This window comes from Mytilus edulis, chromosome 2, assembly GCF_963676685.1.
Source record: "Mytilus edulis chromosome 2, xbMytEdul2.2, whole genome shotgun sequence".
NCBI classification, from domain to species: Eukaryota; Metazoa; Mollusca; class Bivalvia; order Mytilida; family Mytilidae; genus Mytilus; species Mytilus edulis.
Genome location: NC_092345.1, coordinates 7308152 through 7332797, shown reverse-complemented (window position 1 = coordinate 7332797; position 24646 = coordinate 7308152). Strand labels below are relative to the sequence as shown.

Here is a 24646-nt window from a genome sequence, read left to right as displayed (position 1 = left end):
AAATCCCCCTTTTTTTATGAATAAAGCCCCATAAATCCAAAACTTAAAATCTGAAATTTATAAAAATTGAAAGGGAGCTAACATCAATAGATATTAACAATTCACCAAAGTTTCATGGACATTGGTGAAAGCCTTTTTGAGTTATTGTCCGAAGTGTTGAAAATCCCCCCTTTTTTATGAATAAAGCCCCATAAATCCAAAACATCTGAAATTAAAAAAAAACGAAAGGGAGCTTACGTCAATAGATATAAACAATTCACTTAAGTTTCATGATCGCAAGAACCACAACTATTATACCTCCTTAGAGAAGACAATTATTTTTCGCGTTTATCTACATGTAAACTACGATTATACTACTTTAATATATAGAGACTGTCTGTATTCTGTCAGGGACTTTATATGTTAGTATGTTAGTATGTTAGTATAGAAAGTCGGCCCTGATTCTGTCTACTGTTTTCTTTGAAATTTTTACTATTTAAGGGGTCATACCACTTGCATATATATTGAAATAAGTAAAACATGCTCAACTTCATCTAAAACTACCTCAACCAAAAACTTTAACCTGAAGCCGGACAGACACGGACGAACGAACGAACGAACGAACGGATGTACAGACTAGAAAACATAATACCCATAAATGGGGCACACCAATTTATTGTTGAAAGGGAAAATAGTGATTTGGCAAAAATGAAAGTAAGGTAGAGATTAGAAGTAGGAAGAACCTTTTTCGGGGCGTCGGGATCGGGTGTTTTTAAGCTCGGGATTTGGGGATTGATCCTTACGGGATCCGGGAATATATTTTTCGATTTCGGGATTTCGGGATATGCATTTCTTTAAATTCTGCATCGCGGGATTTCATGGTTTTAAGCCCGGGATTTCGGAATCAGGACCCATCCGACCACCCCTCAAATTAGCCTTAGTCATTTATACATGATTCATATCCTACCATTGGCATGTTAATAAGGCTCTCAAAAGAAAAAGAAAACACTGATGGATTATCCTAGAAGCATATTTTATTAGACTAATAATGGTCTATATATATAAGCAGTTACATTTATTTCATGTTTGAAACGGTGCAAATTGTTAATTTGATTTGACTTTTACCAAAAGAAGCATTGTAGCAAAGGAGAAGAATAATTGTGGTCTGAGGCCAGACACACGAAAATAATTGAATTTAACAGAAAGGAAACAAATATCGGACTTTGGAAAAAGGGAGAGGGCTTTTGATACCTTTTATGAAATTCTCCATACATAATATCTTTTACAAAAAATCATCCTACAGCAGTCTTCAAGCTGCATATGCCCGCGATTTCGCTGGTGTGTTCTAGTAAAATGTAATTTAGAATTTTGAAATTTTAACTATTTGACGATTTATAAATAGATTGTGAAATCCGATTTCTATTTAAAACTTTCATTGATTAATGGTTTCCTAAAAAGAAAAAAAAGATATTAAATTAACTAAATGGCATTAATAAAGTAGCGAACATTGATTTTTTAAAAATATATATTGGTACCTAGTTAGTCTAATTAAAGTATTGTTTTTGTTTTCAACTTATTTTGCTTTCGGTTTAAAAGAAATTCCATCAGTCGTCTACGTCACAAGTTTATACTTTTGAACGGTAAGTAGCCATTTTATCAGTCAATTTTAAATATTTAATTTTCATTTTATTATGTACATTGACACGTTACCGTTACATATTGTGATAAAACATTTATACTTTTACACATTTATACACTACACGCGTACACAAGTTAATATAACTTTGGTCGTACATGTCGTAGTTGAAGTGATCGAACGTGTTTTAACCTCGTTTTAACCAGAGACATGTGTACATGGTGAATATTAATCTCTGTTTTAGCGAACAGGTAATATAAAAGCTTTATTTAAAGATTGCTAGCAACTTTCTATTAAAAGATCTTAAAACCGGTAAGGATACGCATGAAAGCATTAAAAATTGTAGGACTGATTACTGTCATTATAAATTAGAGGATGTGGTATGATTGCTAAAATTAATGAGACAATTCTCAATAAGAACCAAATCATTTTATGACACAGAAGTTATCAGCTACAGGTCACCAAATATGGGCCCCAGGAGGGTATGTAGCCTATAAAAAATATCATAAACAATCACTTATATGTAGTCTAGACCTCGGTCTAGACAATATATTTAAAAAGTGTAATAAATCTCCCTTATTTAGCTTACACGACCCAAAGCACCAAGTGAGCTTTTCTCATCACTTGACGTCGGTCGTCCGTCGTCGTCGTTAACTTCTTCTCCTCTAAAACTACTGGGCTAAATTTAATGAAACTTGGCTACAATCATCATTTGTGTATCTAGTTTAAAAAATGTGTCCGATGACCCGGCCAACAAACCAAGATGGCCACCATTGCTAAAAATAGACAATAGGGGTCAAATGTAGATTTTGGCTTATATCTCTGAAATCGAAGCATTTAGAGCAAATATATCTGAAATATTGTGAAATTGTTCATGAAGTCAATATCTATCTGTCCTGAAATTTTCATACGAATCGTACAACCCGTTGTTGGGTGACTCTGAATTAGTAATTTTAAAGAAATTTTGCAGTTTTTGGTTATTATCTTGAATATTATTATCTATAGATAGAGATAAACTGTGAACGACAATAATGTTCAGCAAAGTCAAATCTACAAATAAGTCAATATGACCAAAATGATCAATTGACCCCATAAGGAGTTATTGCCCTTTAAAGTCATATGAAACCTCAAATTAAAAAAAGTATGCATATGTTTTTTAAAACTAAATGGATAGTTTTCATTATACTTGTATAGTTTATTTCAAACCAAAAGCAATACAGTTTATAGGTATATCATAAATATGTACATGTATATCATAACAGAACATTTTAAATACAATCGGAGGCAAGACTACATAGTATAAATCATTCAGAAGATTGTCATGAAAATTTTATATCTGTGGCGTATTTCAGATATTTTCCTAAATTAGATAATTCCGAAACATTCTTTGTTGACAATAATTGAACTTATTTAAAAACAGATGCATTTGTATAATAATACCTTTTAAAATACATTTTTCTAATATTGTCATATTATACAACTTATGTACATATATACTTTTTCTGAGGAAAATTCTTTAATTTGTCCACATTTAGAAGAAGTTTACTTATTTTTAATTGCTTGCTGCCAGGAAGCAATTCGCCGACATATTTTCCGTATAGTATGCATAGTGACCTAAGCGTGACCCTCCTCGTAAAAATCCGTTGATAGCAATACGCATGAATCTGTCATTAAAATAAACAATTACCCGATTGTATATGTTAAACACGTGCTAAATACCCATGCTTTTTGTTGATTATTTACTGTAAGGTGACAATCGGAAAACGTCGGCTTCAAAACACGGCATTTAATGAGTAGCCATATTTGTTTAATCATAACAGACAGAGAGGGGAAAAAATTGACGATTATACGATATATTTGCGTAAAAAATGAAAAAAAATCGTGCACAGAGGACTAAGTTTATGATATAAACATGCATTGGTTCAAGAATTGATTCAACATTACTTCTCACCAGTCACTCGTTTCTTATGACTTTAAAGTCAAATTTAACAATTTTTCGCCTAAATATTTGTAATCTTTTACAAGAGTCTGTTTCTCAAACAACTGAGACAAATTCAAACAAACTTGGCCACAAAAAAAGATTAGGGTATTTAGTTTTTTAAAATGTGTTCGATGATCCTTCTTGTCAACCAGCATGGCAGATATGCCTAAAAATAGAACATAGGGGGGAAATGCAGTTTTTGACTAGTATCTTTGAAACTAGAGCAAAAGTATAACGGTTGCATTATTTAATGCATCATTTGCAAATAAAAATATCACGTGAGAGACTCAGGCTCCTTAATTGGAGCCTCTAGTTTTTTTATGAAATTATCTTACTCATAGACAGCCATTCCGCCTGAAAATTTTAAGCGATTGCTCTGTGTCATTATAAGTTCTTTTATTTTTAGATAGATTATCTAGTATGGAGGAAAGACAATGGTACATTCAGCTGCTAGCATTTTCCTATGGTCCTGCTATTGAAATTCTTCATTTGTTTTTTGAAAACAAACTTTTGCAAAACTCGAGTTTCATACAATTTTTGGACGATACGAGAAATAAACACATTCTTTTTCATGAGTTTAAACCAACAGTTCAATGTTGTGAGTGTATAAATCTATCTTTGGCTGCAGCTCATAAGCGAGGACATTTGTTCAAGAGTCAATTTGATTTACTTTACATAGATACGTGTTCTTCTCCTCCAAATCATGTTCAGTGGCGTGGTAAACTCATAACTCAACATTGCTTATGTAAATATTCTGCTAAAACATCCGTTTCAATTGAAGATGTAGACATATCTTTATTGTATGCAATTGTAAACCACTGTTGTTCACTACCATCACAACTGTTATCATGGGTAAAAGATCTCAAGGAAGTACGCAATATATTAGTCCATCTTGGCAATGGTCATATAGCAGAAACAAATTATAAGATACAGTGGAACACATTGCAGATAGCATGTTTAGGCTTAGCTGGTATTATAGGAAACTCGTTTGTGCGGGTGTTTCGACGAGAAATAGAAAGACTCACTGATTGTTCTATTGATGCTCTAAAGGACATTGTTAAGAAATCAAAGGAAAACCTTTCAGAGGTAAATAAGTGATATAGATACAATGGATAAGCGTTGATTCTTGAAAAAGAAACCATGAGCCCGCAGGGCGAATGGTTTGTTTTTCATGAATCAACGCTTATCCATTGTATCTATAACTTAAACTATTGTGATAATATCTATTCAAAATTAAAGCCTATTCTTAATTAGAAGGTATTGTAAGTGAGTTTAAATAACCATGTTATCGTGACAAACGATGCATTACAATAAATTATATATTACAATTAAATGGTTAAAACAATACAAATACATGTTGAACACACCAAGTCTGCCCTTAAAGATTTTCATTTATCAGCCATCTGAACATTGATGTCAAAATGATACATATTCTATCTTATTTCTCAAAAGATTGAGAATGAAAATGGGGAATATATGTCAAAGCCGGGGACAACAACAAAAACATATATATAGCATATATTTAAAGCATGTGTCCGAAATTTCTTACAAAAAGTCTGATTCTAGGCATATCACAATTTTCTAGCATAGGAATTTGCGAATAAACAGATGAAATCATACTATATTGATTTATAAAACAAAAATGAACACCTATAATGTAAACATTTTTATTTCAAACATGTGGAATAGCTAACAATGATCCGATTAAAAACGGAGACACTCGCTTTTATTAAACAAAATATCCACAATAACTTAAAAACAAGAAACAAAACAGGAAAACTAGAGAATAGAGGCAACAAAAAAAATATACAAGGATTCGAACCGAAACCGCCAAGTTCTAACTCATTAAGCATACATTTTTGTAACCATGAAACCTCGCGGCTACCAACTGATACACTACGATTGCCTATTATTGTATATATAAATGTACAATCCATGTGTGTCCGTTGTACCGATGTATATCAATTATTCATTTATATATATAAGTTAGACAATAAAATCGTAACCAATTGGTAGCCGAGAGGTTTCGTCGATATGATGATGTTAGTGACACTTAGTAGAATTCATGGACGGGTTCGATTCCCAGTGCAGGCATATAGAAATTACAAAAATGAAATGTAAGTTTTTAAAATAATTCCATTAGTGAACAGAAATCAGTAAATTGGCCAATTCAAACTTAATGAAATTAGACACACAAAGAACACAATTAAATATAATTTGGTGAGTCCATTTCAGCGACGGATTTAGGAAGCGTTGATTCTAGAAAAAGAATCCATGGTAAATGAATAGGTTGACGTCACCACAATGGTTTAAGTGATATAGATACAATGGATAAGCGTTGATTCTTGAAAAAGAAACCATGAGCCCGCAGGGCGAATGGTTTGTTTTTCATGAATCAACGCTTATCCATTGTATCTATAACTTAAACTATTGTGATAATATCTATTCAAAATTAAAGCCTATTCTTAATTAGAAGGTATTGTAAGTGAGTTTAAATAACCATGTTATCGTGACAAACGATGCATTACAATAAATTATATATTACAATTAAATGGTTAAAACAATACAAATACATGTTGAACACACCAAGTCTGCCCTTAAAGATTTTCATTTATCAGCCATCTGAACATTGATGTCAAAATGATACATATTCTATCTTATTTCTCAAAAGATTGAGAATGAAAATGGGGAATATATGTCAAAGCCGGGGACAACAACAAAAACATATATATAGCATATATTTAAAGCATGTGTCCGAAATTTCTTACAAAAAGTCTGATTCTAGGCATATCACAATTTTCTAGCATAGGAATTTGCGAATAAACAGATGAAATCATACTATATTGATTTATAAAACAAAAATGAACACCTATAATGTAAACATTTTTATTTCAAACATGTGGAATAGCTAACAATGATCCGATTAAAAACGGAGACACTCGCTTTTATTAAACAAAATATCCACAATAACTTAAAAACAAGAAACAAAACAGGAAAACTAGAGAATAGAGGCAACAAAAAAAATATACAAGGATTCGAACCGAAACCGCCAAGTTCTAACTCATTAAGCATACATTTTTGTAACCATGAAACCTCGCGGCTACAAACTGATACACTACGATTGCCTATTATTGTATATATAAATGTACAATCCATGTGTGTCCGTTGTACCGATGTATATCAATTATTCATTTATATATATAAGTTAGACAATAAAATCGTAACCAATTGGTAGCCGAGAGGTTTCGTCGATATGATGATGTTAGTGACACTTAGTAGAATTCATGGACGGGTTCGATTCCCAGTGCAGGCATATAGAAATTACAAAAATGAAATGTAAGTTTTTAAAATAATTCCATTAGTGAACAGAAATCAGTAAATTGGCCAATTCAAACTTAATGAAATTAGACACACAAAGAACACAATTAAATATAATTTGGTGAGTCCATTTCAGCGACGGATTTAGGAAGCGTTGATTCTAGAAAAAGAATCCATGGTAAATGAATAGGTTGACGTCACCACAATGGTTTAATATTTGATCATCCGTAATATAAGTCATATGAGTAGATAGAATTTCTGGCATTATTTTCTTCGTCACAAGTATGTCTAAAATAAAAGTGCATACGAAAATAGGCCCAAAAAAGTTCTTTGAATTTGATAGTTTTAGGTAATTAATGCTACATTACATTGCAGTGTAACATTTATGGGTCATAAAAGTATATTGTAGGTATTTCAAATCACAATTATTTTTTCATTTGGGGTTTCTATAGAATATTGTCGAAACTTAAATGTGATCGAAATACAAAGTCTAATTGAGTACTTCGCGCGTCCGGCGTAAATAAAAAATTTCAATCCTTGTATGTATGATGATATATTTACAACCACTGGGTCGATACCACTTTAAATCGCATTTTCCCAAAAGTTCGTCCTGATTTTTAACATGTGACGAAAATATTAGTCAACGACAAATAATTGCAAAGTCGAAATTAAAAAAAAAAACGACTTGATAAAGGAAATATTTTCTATCAGTCCTGTCAATAATGGTCGTTCTCATTCTTTCAAATGTTGCCATATAATTCTAAGACATATAATGAATTGCTGACATAAAAACTAGTTTACCTCTTGATATAAAGCTAGAATACAATTTACCTAAATGATGAAAATACTGAACTCAGAGGAAAATCAAATCGGAAAGTCCCTAATCAAATGACAAAACACATCAAAAACGAATGGACAACAACTGTCATATTCCTGAGCACATCCTAAAGAGCATATCCTTAAAGTAATGTATTTCATTTGTTTTCAAGTTGCATCACGTTCTAAATGGTGTAAAACCCCTGCAAACTGTCATTGCCGAGTCGACGGAAGTTATGAAAGAAGTATCAGTACAGCAGAAGGAACATACTGACACATTGAGAGCACAAGGAGACGATATGAAAGACATCAAGTCAAAATTAGGTACTATGGCTAAAATGAATATTATGTATTCGTTGATGTAAAACAAAATGTAGGTACATGCCTGAACGTTTAAGTAAAGTTTAAAAAAATTACCATTGATTATTATTTCAACATTTGACTACTATTAGTCACCATTTAGGTTTGTTAAGAACGTTTAAAAAAATCAACTTAATTTATATACATCCACAAAAAGGCCATTGTGTGCTGCTATAATTTACCCATTTTAAAAGGCGTGACTTTTTTATTTTTTATATTATACTTAGTTGAAAGTACATGATCTTAATAGGCCCATACTATAAGATTTCGTCGGTGCATATCGTCCTCCGTTGATGTTTTTATATATATATATTTGTTTTGCTGTCAACATTCATAGTAACGAAAATATCCAACAAAAAAGTTGAAAGCAAACGATGTGGACATACGAAGGCTGCTTATTTTTAAGGACTCATACTATTTATATATCATGTTTTATGTTTTTTGTTTTTAATTCTAATTCAGATTTCCTTTTATATGCTCAATTTGGAGAACTGAAGACTGTTTCTGAAGTAAAGCGACAAGATGGTGACTCTATAGAGAGGACAGGTATAGCAGGTAGAATTACATCAAGTTATGTTTTTAGGAAAACACATTAAATCCTTTTAACAAGAATAAAGTATACATGGATAACCAAATGGCAATAAACTTTATTACGCGAATTTGTCAATTATAATCACGAACTAGTACAGCACCAACAGAAATATTCCTATAAACCCCCGTCAATTGCCTTCGAACAAGTTTGCATATGACTGCTTTATTTGATTTCATACGCATTGACTGTTTTCTCCACAGATTGGCTCCCGTGACTACTAAATGGAAGGTTGATGTAAACAATTTTTTCGTTTTGTCCTACAAGGGAGCACTTGAATATAAGTTATATTTGCGTGCAGTAGAATTAGTAAGGCATTGAATGATGTATAATGTATCTACTTAAAATGAGTTTATCACTTTATCAGAAATTTACTACCTTGGCCGGAAATGTCATCTTTTTTATGCCCCTCGACGGAGAGGTTTTGATTCATCACCTTCTCCATTTAATGCACTACCATACGACATCAGAGAAGTAACATTACACTATTTATTTCACATTACAAAAAATATATGTTTCACCTGCTCAACGAATTAAAGGGGACATAACCATACCGGATATCCGCCCAGCCGTCCGTTCGTGCGTTCTTGTTAGTGCCCTTTCGTGAGCATTTCTTGCAAGATTGTTTTGAAACTTATATCATAGGTTTTATTAAGCAGTGTATTGGACGAGTTCGAATACCAGTGCCGATCAATTATTTTTTAAGAGAGTTATGCCCATTGGATACATTAATTATATCGAAAACTGCATCGTTCGCGCTCTCATTTGTTCGATTCTTGTTTTTTTTTTTATGAAACTTGTATCATAGGTTTATATTGGTAATGTCTTTGAAGAGTTCAAAACCCAGTGCTGATCCATGATTTTTAAAAGAGTGATGTCCCTTGGAAATATTGATTATTGGTAAACTGCATTTTAGCGTTCTCATATTTTTAATTCTTGACAGCATTTTATGAAACTTATATCATAGGTTTCTATCAGCAGCGTCACTGACACTTTCGAAAATAAGTTATGATCAAATATTGTAAACAAGTTATGCCCCTAGGAAATGTTAGTTTTAAATGAAATAACACGTTGCATTTAATCTGAAGAATTGATTTCTTTAAGATATGAATACAAAATTTAAAAAAAACTTATATCAAAATTCCTTTAAGTTATTGCCCTGGTATCTGGGATGAAAATAAACTCATCATAGATACCAGGATTGAAATTTTATATTTACACCAGACGCGTGTTTCGTCTACAAAAGACTCATCAGTGACGCTCGAATAAAAAAAATTGTGTTAAAAAGGCCAAAACGTACGAAGTTAAAGAGCATTTAGGACCAAAAATTCCGAAAAGTTTTACCGAATACAGCTAAGGTAATCTATTCCTGAGGTAGAAACGTCTTAGTATTTCAAAAAGTCAAAGTTTTGTTAACAGTTGATTTATAATTATGAACATATCAATGATAACTCAAGTCAACACAGAAGTACTGACTACTGAGCTGGTAATACCCTCGGGGAAATATATCTCCACCAGATGTGGCATCAACCCAGTGGAATACAACATAAGCAATGAGGGGGACATTAGAACTGGGTTTTTTTTTACCAGAAATGATGGCTTCTGCTGTTTTCTGCCCATTGGAAGGGTTGTTGTCTATTTGACGCATTTCGCATTTCCATTTTCCATTTTATCAAAATTTGATAAGTATACTAAAATTAAGGTGTGAAGTGTTTATATTTACTCTGCATATATCCTTTCGATACCACAGTTTTTGGTGGGGTTCGTGTTGCTTAGTCTTTAGTTTCTCTGTACTATTATTTTGTCTGTTTGTCTTTTTATTTTTAGCCATAGCGTTGTCAGTTTATTTTCAATCTATGAGTTTGACTGTCCCTCTGGTATCTTTCGTCCCTCTTTTATTCATATACTAATTTATTGGTCGATGCCACTGCTGGTGGACGTTTCGTTCCAGAGGGTATCACCAGCCCAGAAGTCAGCACTTCGGTGTTGACATGAATATTAATATGTGGTCATTTCCTGTTATATATTTCCTGTTTACAAAACTTATCCCAGGTATATAGATTACCTTAGCCGTATTTGGCACAATTTTTTTGGAATTTTGGATCCTAAATGCTGTTCAACTTTGTACTTGTTTGGCTATATAACTATTTTGATATGTGCGTCACTGATGAGTCTTATGTAGACGAAACGCGCGTATGGCGTACCAAATTATAATCCTGGTACATTTGATAACTACATGACCATTTTATTTATTGAAAAGGTGAGAACACTTCTTCAGAGCATGATATTTTAATTAGACTCGAAACACCATCGTCCTGGAATAAAGAAAAAATAGAACAGAAGCTGAACGAGAGACTCAACAAAGATGCAAATTGTTCGGAAGATGAGTTACATTTAGTAAAGTTTAAATTCAAATGTTTGATATTAACGACAAGAGCATCAACGACTCTAATTAATGATAAACCTGCTTTAGTTGAAGCAATAGGGAAATTTCTGAAGGATATATTCGAGGATTGTGAAATCGACACCCGTATACCAGAAACATTGTATATTACAATAGATGTGTACTGTCCAATTATATCAGGTATGTTTAGGTAAACAGAATTTTTTCACTTAAAAAAACTACTTTATATTTTTATTTGTCTTTTTTTTTTTAAATTAATCATAATAACCAGATATAATAGATCAAATTAATGGTTAAATAGAAAAATGTGTTTTTATATATCAAACACACTTAAGCTTTTTAAAGAACGCATTTTAAGACATATTTACAATGAGATAATATACAACCGAGTTAAATTGAAATACAGTCATAAACTTCAATGTTTTAAAGGATAATACTTCATACTTATATAATTATGAAATCAAATAACATCGAACGGTTTGTTATACTTCTCCCCGTAACAGCCTGTCTACAAACAAAACAACGGGGTAAAAAACCACACAATAGCAGAAACAGACACACACACACACACACATATAAAAAGAAGATGGGGTATGATAACCAATAAGACGACTCTTTCCAAGAGACCAAATGACACATACATTAACAACTATAGATCACCATACTGCCCCCAACAATGGGCAATGCCCATACCGCATAGTCAGCTAAATAAACCCGCAAAGACAAATGTAAAACCATTCAAACTATAATAATAACGGCATAATTTAAATCGTGACAAAATAATGAGCGAAAAACAAATATGTAACACAGCAACAAACGACAACCATTGCATTACAGGCTCATGGCTTGGGACATACACGTACAGGGTGGGATGGGTTAAACATTTACAGATCTAATAGTACTCGCACTTACTGATTAACACGAAATAATAAAAATTCATGCATCTACTTCTAAAATATCAAGCAGTACACATCAAACATCCAATGGGTTTAGTTTGCATTTAATGTACTGATAGTTAGAAAACCAATATTAAAAACAACATTCAAAGAAATATTAAGTGTCGATTGGTAACCTTTTAGAATAAGTGGATTTAAAGAGTCGTTTATCGTTTCTAAATTTTTGGGCACAGTAATCAACATTTCCGTAAAAATGAGGATGTACAGCCTAAACAAGACACACAGTTTAATATCATTTACTGTCATCAACATTGGTAATTAATTTTTAATAATAATATATCATCGTATAAAAAACAAATCAGTATGTTATGTTTTTGTTTAAACCAAATCTTCATCTAGAAAATATATAATGATTCCTTTTCAAATTAGAATATAAAATATGTTTATTCTTAAAATGTCGTGTACAAAGTCAGGAATATGGCAGTCGTTATCTAATAGTTTGTTTTTATATATGTTACACTTCTGTGTTCTGCTGTTTAGTTAATTACCTATTATAGTTATATGTTTTCGTCGGTTTTAGTTTAAACCCCGATTCGTTTTCTCTCAATCGATTTATGACTTTTGAATAGCGGTATATAAACTCGTCATAGATACCTGGATTGAAATTTTATATTGCGCCAGACGCACATTTCGTCTACATTGACGCTTAAATAAAAAAAAATTAAAAAGGCAAAATAAAGTACAAAGTTGAATAGTATGCGGACCAACAATTCCTTAAAGTGTTGCCAAATACAGCCAAGGTCATTTCTAAAAATTCCTAGGGTAGAAAATTAACTTATCTAAAATATCACTGTTATTTTGACTGTAGAAATTGAAGCATGCATCATTTCTACTATTTGAATTTAAAACTAAAACTCTGCTTAATGGATTCTTGGCGTCTAATAATTACTTTCAACCGTTGTATATCGCTGTTCAATAGCCATACATCGATTTAACTGATTCAAATCTAGGTCACAAACCGAAACCAAAGGAAACAAATCAACTATAAGAGGAAAACAACGGAACAACAGAAACACTATTCTAAGCTGCTAAAAAAACAAACGCCAACATATATACTAAGAAACGGACTGTTTGATAACAAATAAAGCTCTTTCTAGATTAAGCAAAACTAGAACGGCTAAAACGCAAATGGTATAAACTTACCGCAGCGCTGACGAGCTTTATCACCAAAAACGAACCTAAACTAAAATAAAATCTACCGAAGTTCATTGTTCTTATTGTAATTTTGCTTTATGATTAATGCAAGTTTAGACTGAATACAGCATATGTATGGTTAACCTTTACTAAACTTATTTATGATTTAATGGTATGCCTTTAGGAATAAAAACAGAAAACAATGAAACAGATTTAACAATTCGTCCTGCAAAATCAGCAATGAAGCAAGAAGAAAAAGATGATGTAGTTCTGCCTGACATTGTCACAAAACAACATATTGATAAAATGGATATTATCGACTCGAGAGAGAGTAAGTTAATTGATTATTTATTGAGTTATTATTCTAAATAAAAGAAAATGCGTCAAAGAGTAATAGTATATAACAGCTGCTTACGATATCACCCTATGAGACTTCTTATCGAACTTTATTAGTCATGAGCATCAAGGAGTGCGTATAATGGAACAGGACTTCTTATGAGTTCATCTTGGTGTTTTGTGTGATTCGTGGACCTTTTTGTATTTAACTCGAGAACTGTATTACTCTCTCTCTGTCTTGTTTTCAAATTTCTACCACATACTGAATACCTTCAGCAATTTGCTGTCAAATCTTGATTGGTATTGTGCATTTCTTTTAATATTGTTTTTATTATAAGAAAAGGATTTCGATGTCTATAAATCAAAACATTGAATTAATAAGGGTATTATTTGTTGAGGTTTCTTGTCACAAATGTCATGTTGTAAAAATGCATGAAATTTTGAAATTTTGCATTTGATTCTTTTTAAGTCATGTTTGGTAATTTATTTGACACGTTTAGAATTTCCTTATTATTTGACGTGAATAGAAAATCCTAGTTTGTCGTAATTTGAATTGTCGATTATACATGTGGTTGTTTTGTTGGTGTGTTTCGTTTTTGTTAACTCTATAGTCCGTCGGAAATGATTAACAGTATTTTACAATCCAAACAATTTAGGCCCATTTTACTGGGATGATAGAGGTTCCGTACTGGAAAGTTATTGTAAATCAATACACGAGACTGGATACATGAACGTTCACATACTTTATTTTTCCATCTAACATATATACAAGCACAGTTCATAAAGCATATTTACAAAACAGTAAGCATGGCAACATATATTAACCCGCCGCTGCTCGTAGATCGAGAGCGGGGCGAACCGGTGCGTCACATGGTTCTCTCTATATTTTCTCTTTTTTTTTTTTCGTTCTCAACGTAACCTTTATAAAACATGATCATAGAAACGTTTTGTCCAATGAAAATAGAAAAAGGTACTTATAAACAAATAGTTTCCAAACAATGAAACATTTTAAAAGCAGATTAAATTAAGACTTAGTGTTAATTGACATTATTCACTCTATATACAGTTTGGGTGTTGACAAATAAATTACATTGATGACCATTGTTGTCAAAAAGTATTCTCACGACCTAATATTAATCTTAATCCATAAATATTTCCTAGTAACGCTAAAACGACTAATACATGTCTTTTATAAAATTATTTGAAAAATAGTTCAAAATCTTGTTTTCCGAATAAAATGCACTTCTGGCGTAATAAAAATATTGAAACTAAATTACTCATAAGAAATAATGACTTTTGATACCAAACATGACTTAAAAAGAATCAAATGCAAAATTTCAAAATTTCATGCATTTTTACAACATGACAACTCTTCCAACATCCCTCTAGCTTCGGACCCCGAAGCTGTATAAATTTTGACATCAACATTTACATATATATGACATGAACCTCTCTAAATTTTCAGAATTTTGCGTATTAATTTTGAAAAAAATATATATATCATTCGGACGAACCTCTACTTCGTAAACGTAAGTGAGAACCATTTACACGAAAATAAAAACCAAGTAATATACAACAATAAAACATCGTCTATTTAATGCTAGTTTCTGGTCCGTTGAGGTTCGAAATTCATCTAAGGCAGGCCCCTTATAACCTCCTTAAAATTTCAACCCGGACAGAATACCGGTTGCACTTTCAATAGAACAATATCTTGGTCAAAGTTATCAGAATGCCCTCCATAGCTTTGGATAACCTGTCAAGTGCCCTAATTAGCTTTGTGACAAATACCAACGATATCCAGTTCTCTGTTTTCGTAAATTACAAGGTGCGTGATCATGGGTTTTAAATCGCTCGTCTTCATGAATTTAAAAAAATCAAAAAAAATATAAGTTGCTTTCACAATTCTGTTGATTTTGACTGAGCTTTCAAAATTCTTGTAGTTGTCCAGACTACGTTTAGCACTATAAACATCAAGAAAAAGAAACAATAGACCGGCTATTGGACTTAAACTAGATACGAAATTGGTCAATCAAAAGCAATAAAATATGTAAATATTGAAACATGAAAATAATAAAGCAAATGTTATATAAATTCAAACTGAAGTTGAATACAAGAGTTAGTAATTGCAAAATAGTATCTCATTTCACAATTGGCATCGAGCCGTCTTCTCTGCATACATAACATCAAATCCATGGTAGAAATCCACCATACTGCGAATACAAGTGGTCACATCCACTTTAGCATAAAAAATTATAATCATAAGAGACAAATCTTAAGTCAATGTTCATGGTCGTTGTCGAGGAATGTCATGTCGTTTCGGTATTCTTCATGGGTCGCTGTTCGTTGTTCATGGTCATTAAATCAAGAGGTATGGGTATGTCCATATGTTCACAATAATGATTTCGGAAACAAGCTTCGAATAACTGGAATAAAGTTCTTCAATGGGGACACTCAGCTTGGCAGCGAAAGGTAAACACAGGATCGGCACTCGTCCTCCGCCATTTGACACATTTAGGATTTCCTTATTATTTGACGTGAATAGAAAATCCTAGTTTGTCGTAATTTGAATTGTCGATTATACATGTGGTTGTTTTGTTGGTGTGTTTCGTTTTTGTTAACTCTATAGTCCGTCGGAAATGATTAACAGTATTTTACAATCCAAACAATTTAGGCCCATTTTACTGGGATGATAGAGGTTCCGTACTGGAAAGTTATTGTAAATCAATACACGAGACTGGATACATGAACGTTCACATACTTTATTTTTCCATCTAACATATATACAAGCACAGTTCATAAAGCATATTTACAAAACAGTAAGCATGGCAACATATATTAACCCGCCGCTGCTCGTAGATCGAGAGCGGGGCGAACCGGTGCGTCACATGGTTCTCTCTATATTTTCTCTTTTTTTTTTTTCGTTCTCAACGTAACCTTTATAAAACATGATCATAGAAACGTTTTGTCCAATGAAAATAGAAAAAGGTACTTATAAACAAATAGTTTCCAAACAATGAAACATTTTAAAAGCAGATTAAATTAAGACTTAGTGTTAATTGACATTATTCACTCTATATACAGTTTGGGTGTTGACAAATAAATTACATTGATGACCATTGTTGTCAAAAAGTATTCTCACGACCTAATATTAATCTTAATCCATAAATATTTCCTAGTAACGCTAAAACGACTAATACATGTCTTTTATAAAATTATTTGAAAAATAGTTCAAAATCTTGTTTTCCGAATAAAATACACTTCTGGCGTAATAAAAATATTGAAACTAAATTACTCATAAGAAATAATGACTTTTGATACCAAACATGACTTAAAAAGAATCAAATGCAAAATTTCAAAATGTCATGCATTTTTACAACATGACACAAATACAAACTGAAAAAAAAACCAGACACTTCTCAATAACGATATTGTTGAAATAATTGTGTTGTTGGTGTTTACTTTTAAATTATTTATACAAATCTATTACAGGACATAACCCCCCCCCCCCCCCTCCCAAAAAAAAAATATTCCTGTGATTTCCAAAAAAAAATCTAAGATATGAATGACAGTTAGTTGAAAAAATAGATATTCAAACACAAACTCACTTACTAATCTTTGTCATTTGCATTGACAAGGGTTCATTTAGCGGCTGTTACTCTTCAGGAGCTTCTTTATTTCTTATATCGAAATGATCAATTTATTAAATACAATACTTGTGCCTATACATGTAGTCTCCAGTTTTATCTACTAAAATCATTCCAGATACACAAGGGAAGGACAAGTTACGTGGTACTATGAAAATGGCTGCACATAATGATTATTTTGTGACTTGCAAATATTGTTCACAAACATTTGTATGCGACAAATGCATGACGACCGGAGTAAGAACTGTTTCATTGGAAGCGAAGCTAAAAAAAATATTCGGCATTATTAAAGGTTAGTAGATGTATCTACAATTTATATTAATATATTAGCAACATGCACATTAAAACCTGTAATTGTTCCATGCAAATATAACTGCTTTTAATTATTCAGTTTGTACATCGATGTACAATAAAGAGTGGATTCAAAGGCGACAGTTTGAGTAACACAATTAACAATTCTATAGACTTTTTTTCGGCGATTTTTAGTGCTATTAACAATAATTATTTCTTTACTTTAAAAACGACACAAGTGCACCCACAGATTATTATGATGTGAGATAGTGGCATTTGATCTCGTAGTAGCCATATCAAAACTATTAAAAATGGACCAAGATTCAAATGGTCGGATTCAACAATGTTCTTTAACAATGAAGAATTACCTAGAAAATACATTTAGATACTAGTATTTGGGAACATACCATATAAGAATGAATCATTCTTTAAATAACTCTATAATGGAAATTTCTTATTAGACAATTTCAGCAATGCAGTAACCAAAGCATATTTGAATGTATTCTCATCTCAGCAGAAAAGTGATGAAGGAGTCTTATTGTCAGGTTATATATCTTTAGCAGATCTGTGGAAATATGAAACTATGGTACGTATCAAATTATTTTGTAGAAGGATGGATCTTCATTGAGGGGAATGAATAGACGATAATGCTAGTCATTCGTATTTTTTCAGCTCACATTTCAGGACGATTGCATTCGACATTCTACACGAACAAATATAACTATTTTCGTTAAATTTGCATAAGTGTATGCGATTGTCGTAGGCAATTGTGCTCATTATGGTTTTATGTTAGGAGGTTCAAATAAAAGAGGCACGCTTTAATTGTTAAATTGTAAAACTAGAAAGAAGATTACTAACGTTTGAACCATAGCATGCACACAGTTACCGTTTAAAAGGTCTTTATCACAAAGCATTGCAATATTAGGTCAATATTGTAATGACAGGGACAGGGACAGAGACGAAAAAATCAGACGCAGAAGATACCATAGAATGGCAGAATACGACGAAAGAAAAGGATAATAATCATGATAATCAAAACGCATAAAACAAAAGACTGAGCAGCACACACCTCGGGTGCTTCGGAAGGGTATGCAGGTTCTGCTCAACATGTGGCACCTGCCGTGTTACTCGTTTGGTTATACGTCTAATTCAACATTTGAAGAAAAGGGGACGGGTTTGTGGTGGTCATCTTTTAAAAACATATGTTTCATACGTCCAATCAACTCTTGATGCAATATGCTCCCATAAAAATGTGCGATGACTATCAAAATTTGCAATGTTGACTGTTGTTTTCCAATTGTTTGTGGGTTGATCAGGCTCGATTTTGTCAGTTTTTATATATATTTTGGAGTTTTGTATTCTTGTTATACGTTTTAGTGTGATATAGCTGAAAACAAAATATAGTTGAAAGATTCAGCAGTAGTTCTTTCGGTCATACGATCCATCAATCTGTCACCAGAACTTAAAAATTAAAAACACACTGCTCAAGATGTGTATGTAGGAACTATTCAGTAGTTTCTATTGTGACTATTATAACATGACACTGCCATCATTTAAATAACAAAATGGGCTGACATTCCTTGTACACTTGCCAGTGTTTTGAAACGAGATGATAAGCAGGTTTACATTGCCTATGTAACACAGAGAAGTATTGTTACAAGTAGAAAGAGAATGATATTTATGTGTTTACAAGAATAATAATGTTCCTGATCATCTATGGTTCGAACAATTTATGTCTATGTAGGACGGCAAAGCATTCATTTTTTTTTTAATTTTCAGAGGAGGGAAGAACTATGGAAGCAAGTAATAGATAATATGACTAATGCCATAGTTAAGGTCGTAGATTTTGCAAAGCAGATTCCAGGGTTGTGTGACCTTAGTGACTCTGATCAAATTATCCTTCTTAAAAATGGTAATTATAAAAATATTAGAAATTATTATTAAGCTTGACTGGTTTGTTCAAACTCCTTTGTGCATGTAGATACTAAGATAAAAAGAAGTTCTGAGGACATCGGATGATGTCGAAACATGTCATAACCGGTTGCGATGACAGGAAATGGATTCATTTGATGCATTGTTTGCCATGCGAGTATTAGATCTAATGACAAACAATGCAATCGGTATACGTAAGACCCTTATTCTGTTATTTTTGGTATCTGATTTGTGAGATGAAAATTGAATTGATTACTCCCCGACACTTAGGTGTCTTATACTCAAAAGTGATTGCATTGATAGTCATGGTAAAACATTAATTCAACTTTGTGTATTTGTACAAAGATATCTTTTGGAATTTTAGGATGAAGCCTTTTATAATTATTCACCATGATGATGACTAAAAAAAACTATTTTGCGTATACAGGCGAAAATCATACTAAAAAATCTTTGTTCAGCTTATTTATCAAAGTAAACATTTACAAAGAAATATTAAATAAAAAAATTCGTATCGTTCATGTTATATTTACAAAGAATCGTTTCCCCTCCCAAAATTGAAAACCCTGGCCTGGATGAAAATTGCCATGATTATAACTAAATATTAGAAGACGTGTCGTGAACAATTGAATATCAGACATTGACAGACTCTGTAAATATACTTTATATATCTGACGTTTAATTGATTCGATATTTTAAGATCAATCTTATCAAAGTATTCATATTTTTACAACTTGGAAGTTCTTGATTGAGAACGTACATTTAAAACAAGTGTGCTGCTTTTAATGGTAAATGTCTAGATAATATCTAAGAGTAATACTAGTATCATCAATTGATAGGCATATAAATCTTTATCCGTTTTTATGATATTGTTAACTTAGACTTGTGTTAAACGTGTGTAGTGCTGAAATGAACAGTTCAAAATTATCATTACAATATATATTTCAGGAGTTTTTGAAGCGCTACTAATTCTCTGTTCGAAAGTATATGACCCTGCAGGCAAGAAAGTAGTTTTTGGTGGAAAATTACTGTCTCTGCGTGCATTCACATCTATCAGTAAGTCTTAATAATATATGTACAATGTGTACCAACATATAGGTAGGAAAACGAAAATAATAACGTCCGGGTATTGTTTCCGTCATTGGACGGACTTTTAAAATCATGGACAAGCTTCCGTTTATGACTTTTTTTAAATTTTCTAACTACTTTGGGACAAGACAATTATTTTCACTTTGTATCATTTGGTCATACTTATACTATGACGAAAGTGTATCTGCTATTTACAATCAATTCCAAGTTTATACACGGCGGTCAACGGTATATTATCAGTGACTGCTGTTGATAGTAAGTTAACTTGAAATTGGTAGTAAACAGCAAATACACTTTAGTTTTAGTATATGTATGTTCATAGTTTATAGAAAAACAGAAAACAAAAAAAAGGGAAAAAAGGGGAGGTCTAAAAGACAATTGTCCTGTCACCACGGTGCATACAGGATAAGACTGTCGAAACCTTGCCTAAATTTCCTTCAGTCATAAAATCTTTTTGTAAAATTCATTCTACAACAATTTGTGTACTTCATCACGCACTAAATGCCCGCGATTTCGGGGGGGGGAGGGGGTGTTCTAGTACATCTGAAATTGCTGAATGAATAGATATAAAACTTTATCAGACTTCGTTGGTAACACAGTCTGGAATAAAGCATTGGTAACTGGTGATTATCTCAAGAACCTCAAAGATCTTGGTTAAAAAGAAGGAAGTGAATTACTAAAAATTGGTACTGTAATTGAAAAATTATTTGAAAATTACCCTTTTACCTAAAGTACTAGCATATACCTATTTTTCATACTGGCCAATCGCCTGATGTCATCTTACTATAAGCTGGTTTTGCACTATCTGCATACTGAACAGTATATTGCTAAAACCTATCAAGTAAAGTTTGTGTATTTCAGTCCGAGCAATTTGATATGTTATTGACGTTTCAATACGACACGAAGATGTTATAACTCCAACTTCACATCTATCATGAGTTTAAGAAAATATAACTAGAAGCTCTCCAGAGCCTGTATCGCTCACCTGACTCTACTTTGGTTTTTGAAATCATATAAAAAAAAAGATGAAATTGGATACAAAGTTAGAACACTTGGTCAGCACCTCAAAAGGAACATTCATGCTATGTTGGGTTTCATTCCATTCAGGTATAATCCTGGTACCTTTGATAACTATTCTCTAAAAGAAGACTTGTGTATGCATTTCCCATACGGTCATATGTTAAACTAAACCCCGGGCTGGCGGCAATCTTGGATGATGTATCGGCTACTAAGTAACAACACTTGGTCAACACCTCATAGGGAACATTCATACCATGTTTGGTTTCATTCCATTCAGTTGTTCTCTAAAAGAAGTCATTTGTATTCATTTCCCATAGGGTCCTATGTTAAACTAAGTACCCCGCTGGCGGCCATCTAGGATGATGGATCGGCTACAAAGTAACAACACCTAGTCGGCACCTTATAAGAAACATTCATGCCATGTTTGGTTTCATTCCATTCAGTGGTTCTCTAGAAGAAGTTCAAAATGTAAAATGTTAACGACGACGGACGACGACGACGGACGACGGACACCAAGTGAGGAGAAACCCTCACTTGGGCCTTCGGTCCAGGTGAGCTAAAAAGGTTTAAATGCTGACCAGCTACACAATCAGCAAAGATATATAAGCTTGACATTTAGTACGATAGACACGGGTTTCAAAAATGGGAATTCACTTTTATTGGTTAGGTCATGTCTTAAAAACTCTGGTATTCTTACAACAAATATACTTAAGATGGTATCATCATCCATCACTCAATCTCACACATTTGAAGATTGCGTTCATCTTATGCATCATATGGAATTTCAGATTAATGATATTACCAAAGCAGGTCTTTTTTATGTTTTTATCAGATTTCTGGATACTGACATAGATGGGTGATTTCAAGTTAGAATCAATGATACACGCGCTGATTTCATCATTCCAATTGTCAGACTCTTCGTTTTTTCAGCAGACACATACTCTTTATTCAATGTTTTCTACATATCTCATTAAATGCGTTATGTTTGTTCATATTCGCATAATTTGGATTTAATAAACAAAGCCTTGTTTCTTACACACAAAAATACCTGTATAACAGAGTTATGTGGAAGAATGACTTCAATAGACACTCCATGTGTTGTACGGTCACTATCTCAAATTGGTTGACCGTCAATGACCGATACAATGTGTCGGTGTCTCATATCACATCTTTTCGCAGACTTGTCTAATCTGCATTTTTAGCGATTGTGATATTTTGACTGAGTGTGTAAACGTATGACGGATGGTGCTTGCTCAGCAGGAGATACTTCAAATTTCCTTATCGACGCACTCATTTTCGATCCTTTTGAAAGTTGTGAGTTGATGAGAGCCGTTGTGTAGTGGTTAGTGCATAGGACTACTAACACAAAGGTTCATGGTTCGATTCCCGTTCCGGGATGAAAATTTCAGAGACTGAATTTTTGGCTCCCCCTTGACACCATTTGCGAGTATAGTCTTGAGGAAACGATGAAAGTCTGTCGGAAGTGGACGATAAATGGCTGACCCTTGTTAATAGAGAGCCATATGTTTTGCACGATAAAGACAGCCTTGTAGATTTCGAAAAAAGAGCAAAATAATGCCGTTACAATGCAGCACTCGCATCCGCAAAGTGGAAAGGGATCAATATAAGTTGCAAAAATTGTTTCCCAACCCACTATAAATAAACATGTTTAAACTAAAAGTCAAGTGATTTCCTCAGCTTTTGATTGATGTCTAAAGTTTCTCTTCTCGGTGAATTCGCACAGATTTGTTAAACTACTGTCTCTTGTATTCCATGTAAGTGTTGGTGTAGATCATTGACCGTTAACACTGTGTTAAACATGGATATCGTCATTGCTTTTTTCCCTTGCAGACAGAGAAGAACAGGAGTTTTTAAATGAAGTGTTTGAATCAGTTCAAAGGTTGAAATATCAAAGTCTGAATGACACTGAAATGGCATTATTGTTAGCCCTAGTATTAACACAGCCAGGTAAGATTTTGCATCAATTATTTCAACACAGAACAGGATAACGAATGTGGGTTATTATACATTTAAGATGTTCAGGAATTAGGACAGTCAAATAAATTATCGGTACAGAATTAGCTTTTATATTATCCACTATCATCAGTTTAATTCATATCAGTGAAATATCAAACATTGCTTAAAAATCAGTTAAGGGAAAGTTTAAAAATATGATTATAATGAGATATGGTATGATCACAAATTATATACAACTATCCATGAATACTGTAAGAAGAAAATGTGAAAATGAAAAGATCACGAACTTGACAAAACCCTATATTTTGTAATAAAACTAGGTCTAATGTTTCAAAATATGGACAATTTAAAACTGATAATCAACAATATATGTTTGTTTTAGATTTGCATGGTCTTATGGATGTTGAAGGAGCGAAGAAACTGCACATTGTAATACGAAATTCACTTCAATTTGAAATCTGCAAATCACATTCAAGAAAACGTGAAAGCATGAATATACTGTTTGACATAACGAAAGAACTTCGGAGGTTAAATACTAAACATGCAACGCTTCTGTATAAGTTTTCTCTATCAGCCCCAAATATTCAATTTCCTCCTGTTTATAAGGAGGTATTTAGTACAGCAAAATTGACATGATGTAAGATGCATTGAGACAAAATGTATATAATTTTTTAACTACAAGGTTGATAATGCGCTGAATACATGAAGAAGACATTGTAGGATTACTACACAAGTATAAGAACATGTACTTAATTCAAAGATGAACTGAAATCAATAATAAACAACATGATTTCGAAAACAAATATCAGAGCGTAAATAGTGATTGCTGTATTGGCATTAACAAACTATATGCAAGCTGTATATTTATCATAATTCCTAAGGACATGGAATGTTTAAAGAAAATAAACAGAAAATTGCTAGATTAAGAATGCTTGGGGTGACGGAAATTGCTTCTTTAAATGCTGCTTGTTATTTAGCTATGTAACATATAATGAAGATTCTAATCCAAGAATTGTGGTATTTAAACTATGATGAAAGCCTCAACATTTTTTAGAGGACCAATGAGCGATTATTATTGTAGCCTCAACGGAGTTGAGTACCATTTTGTTATATTATGTTTTCTTCATTCTTACTTTGCATGAAATATGAAAACAACAAAATAAGTAAAAAGTCATGATATAACGATG

At 32.6% G+C, this 24646-nt stretch overlaps 1 protein-coding gene across 1 annotated transcript; it reads left to right on the top strand.

The window, feature by feature from the left end:
* Positions 1-4007: 4007 nt before the first annotated feature.
* LOC139511323 (uncharacterized) lies at positions 4008-24227 on the top strand. The gene is made up of 11 exons (XM_071297965.1): positions 4008-4682; positions 7904-8054; positions 8553-8645; positions 10940-11263; positions 13358-13504; positions 17272-17445; positions 17906-18030; positions 19224-19356; positions 20322-20429; positions 23334-23450; positions 23842-24227. Exons 1-11 carry the CDS (start codon positions 4017-4019, stop codon positions 24093-24095), a joined length of 2292 nt encoding a protein of 763 aa, XP_071154066.1. The 5' UTR covers positions 4008-4016; the 3' UTR covers positions 24096-24227.
* Positions 24228-24646: the final 419 nt, after the last annotated feature.

Coding starts and splice junctions, on each gene's coding strand:
- LOC139511323 (XM_071297965.1), top strand. CDS start 4,017: ATGGAGGAAAGACAATGGTACATTCAGCTGCTAGCATTTTCCTATGGT. Junction 13,505..17,271: donor TATTATCGACTCGAGAGAGA/GTAAGTTAATTG, acceptor AAATCATTCCAG/ATACACAAGGGAAGGACAAG. Junction 23,451..23,841: donor CCTAGTATTAACACAGCCAG/GTAAGATTTTGC, acceptor TGTTTGTTTTAG/ATTTGCATGGTCTTATGGAT.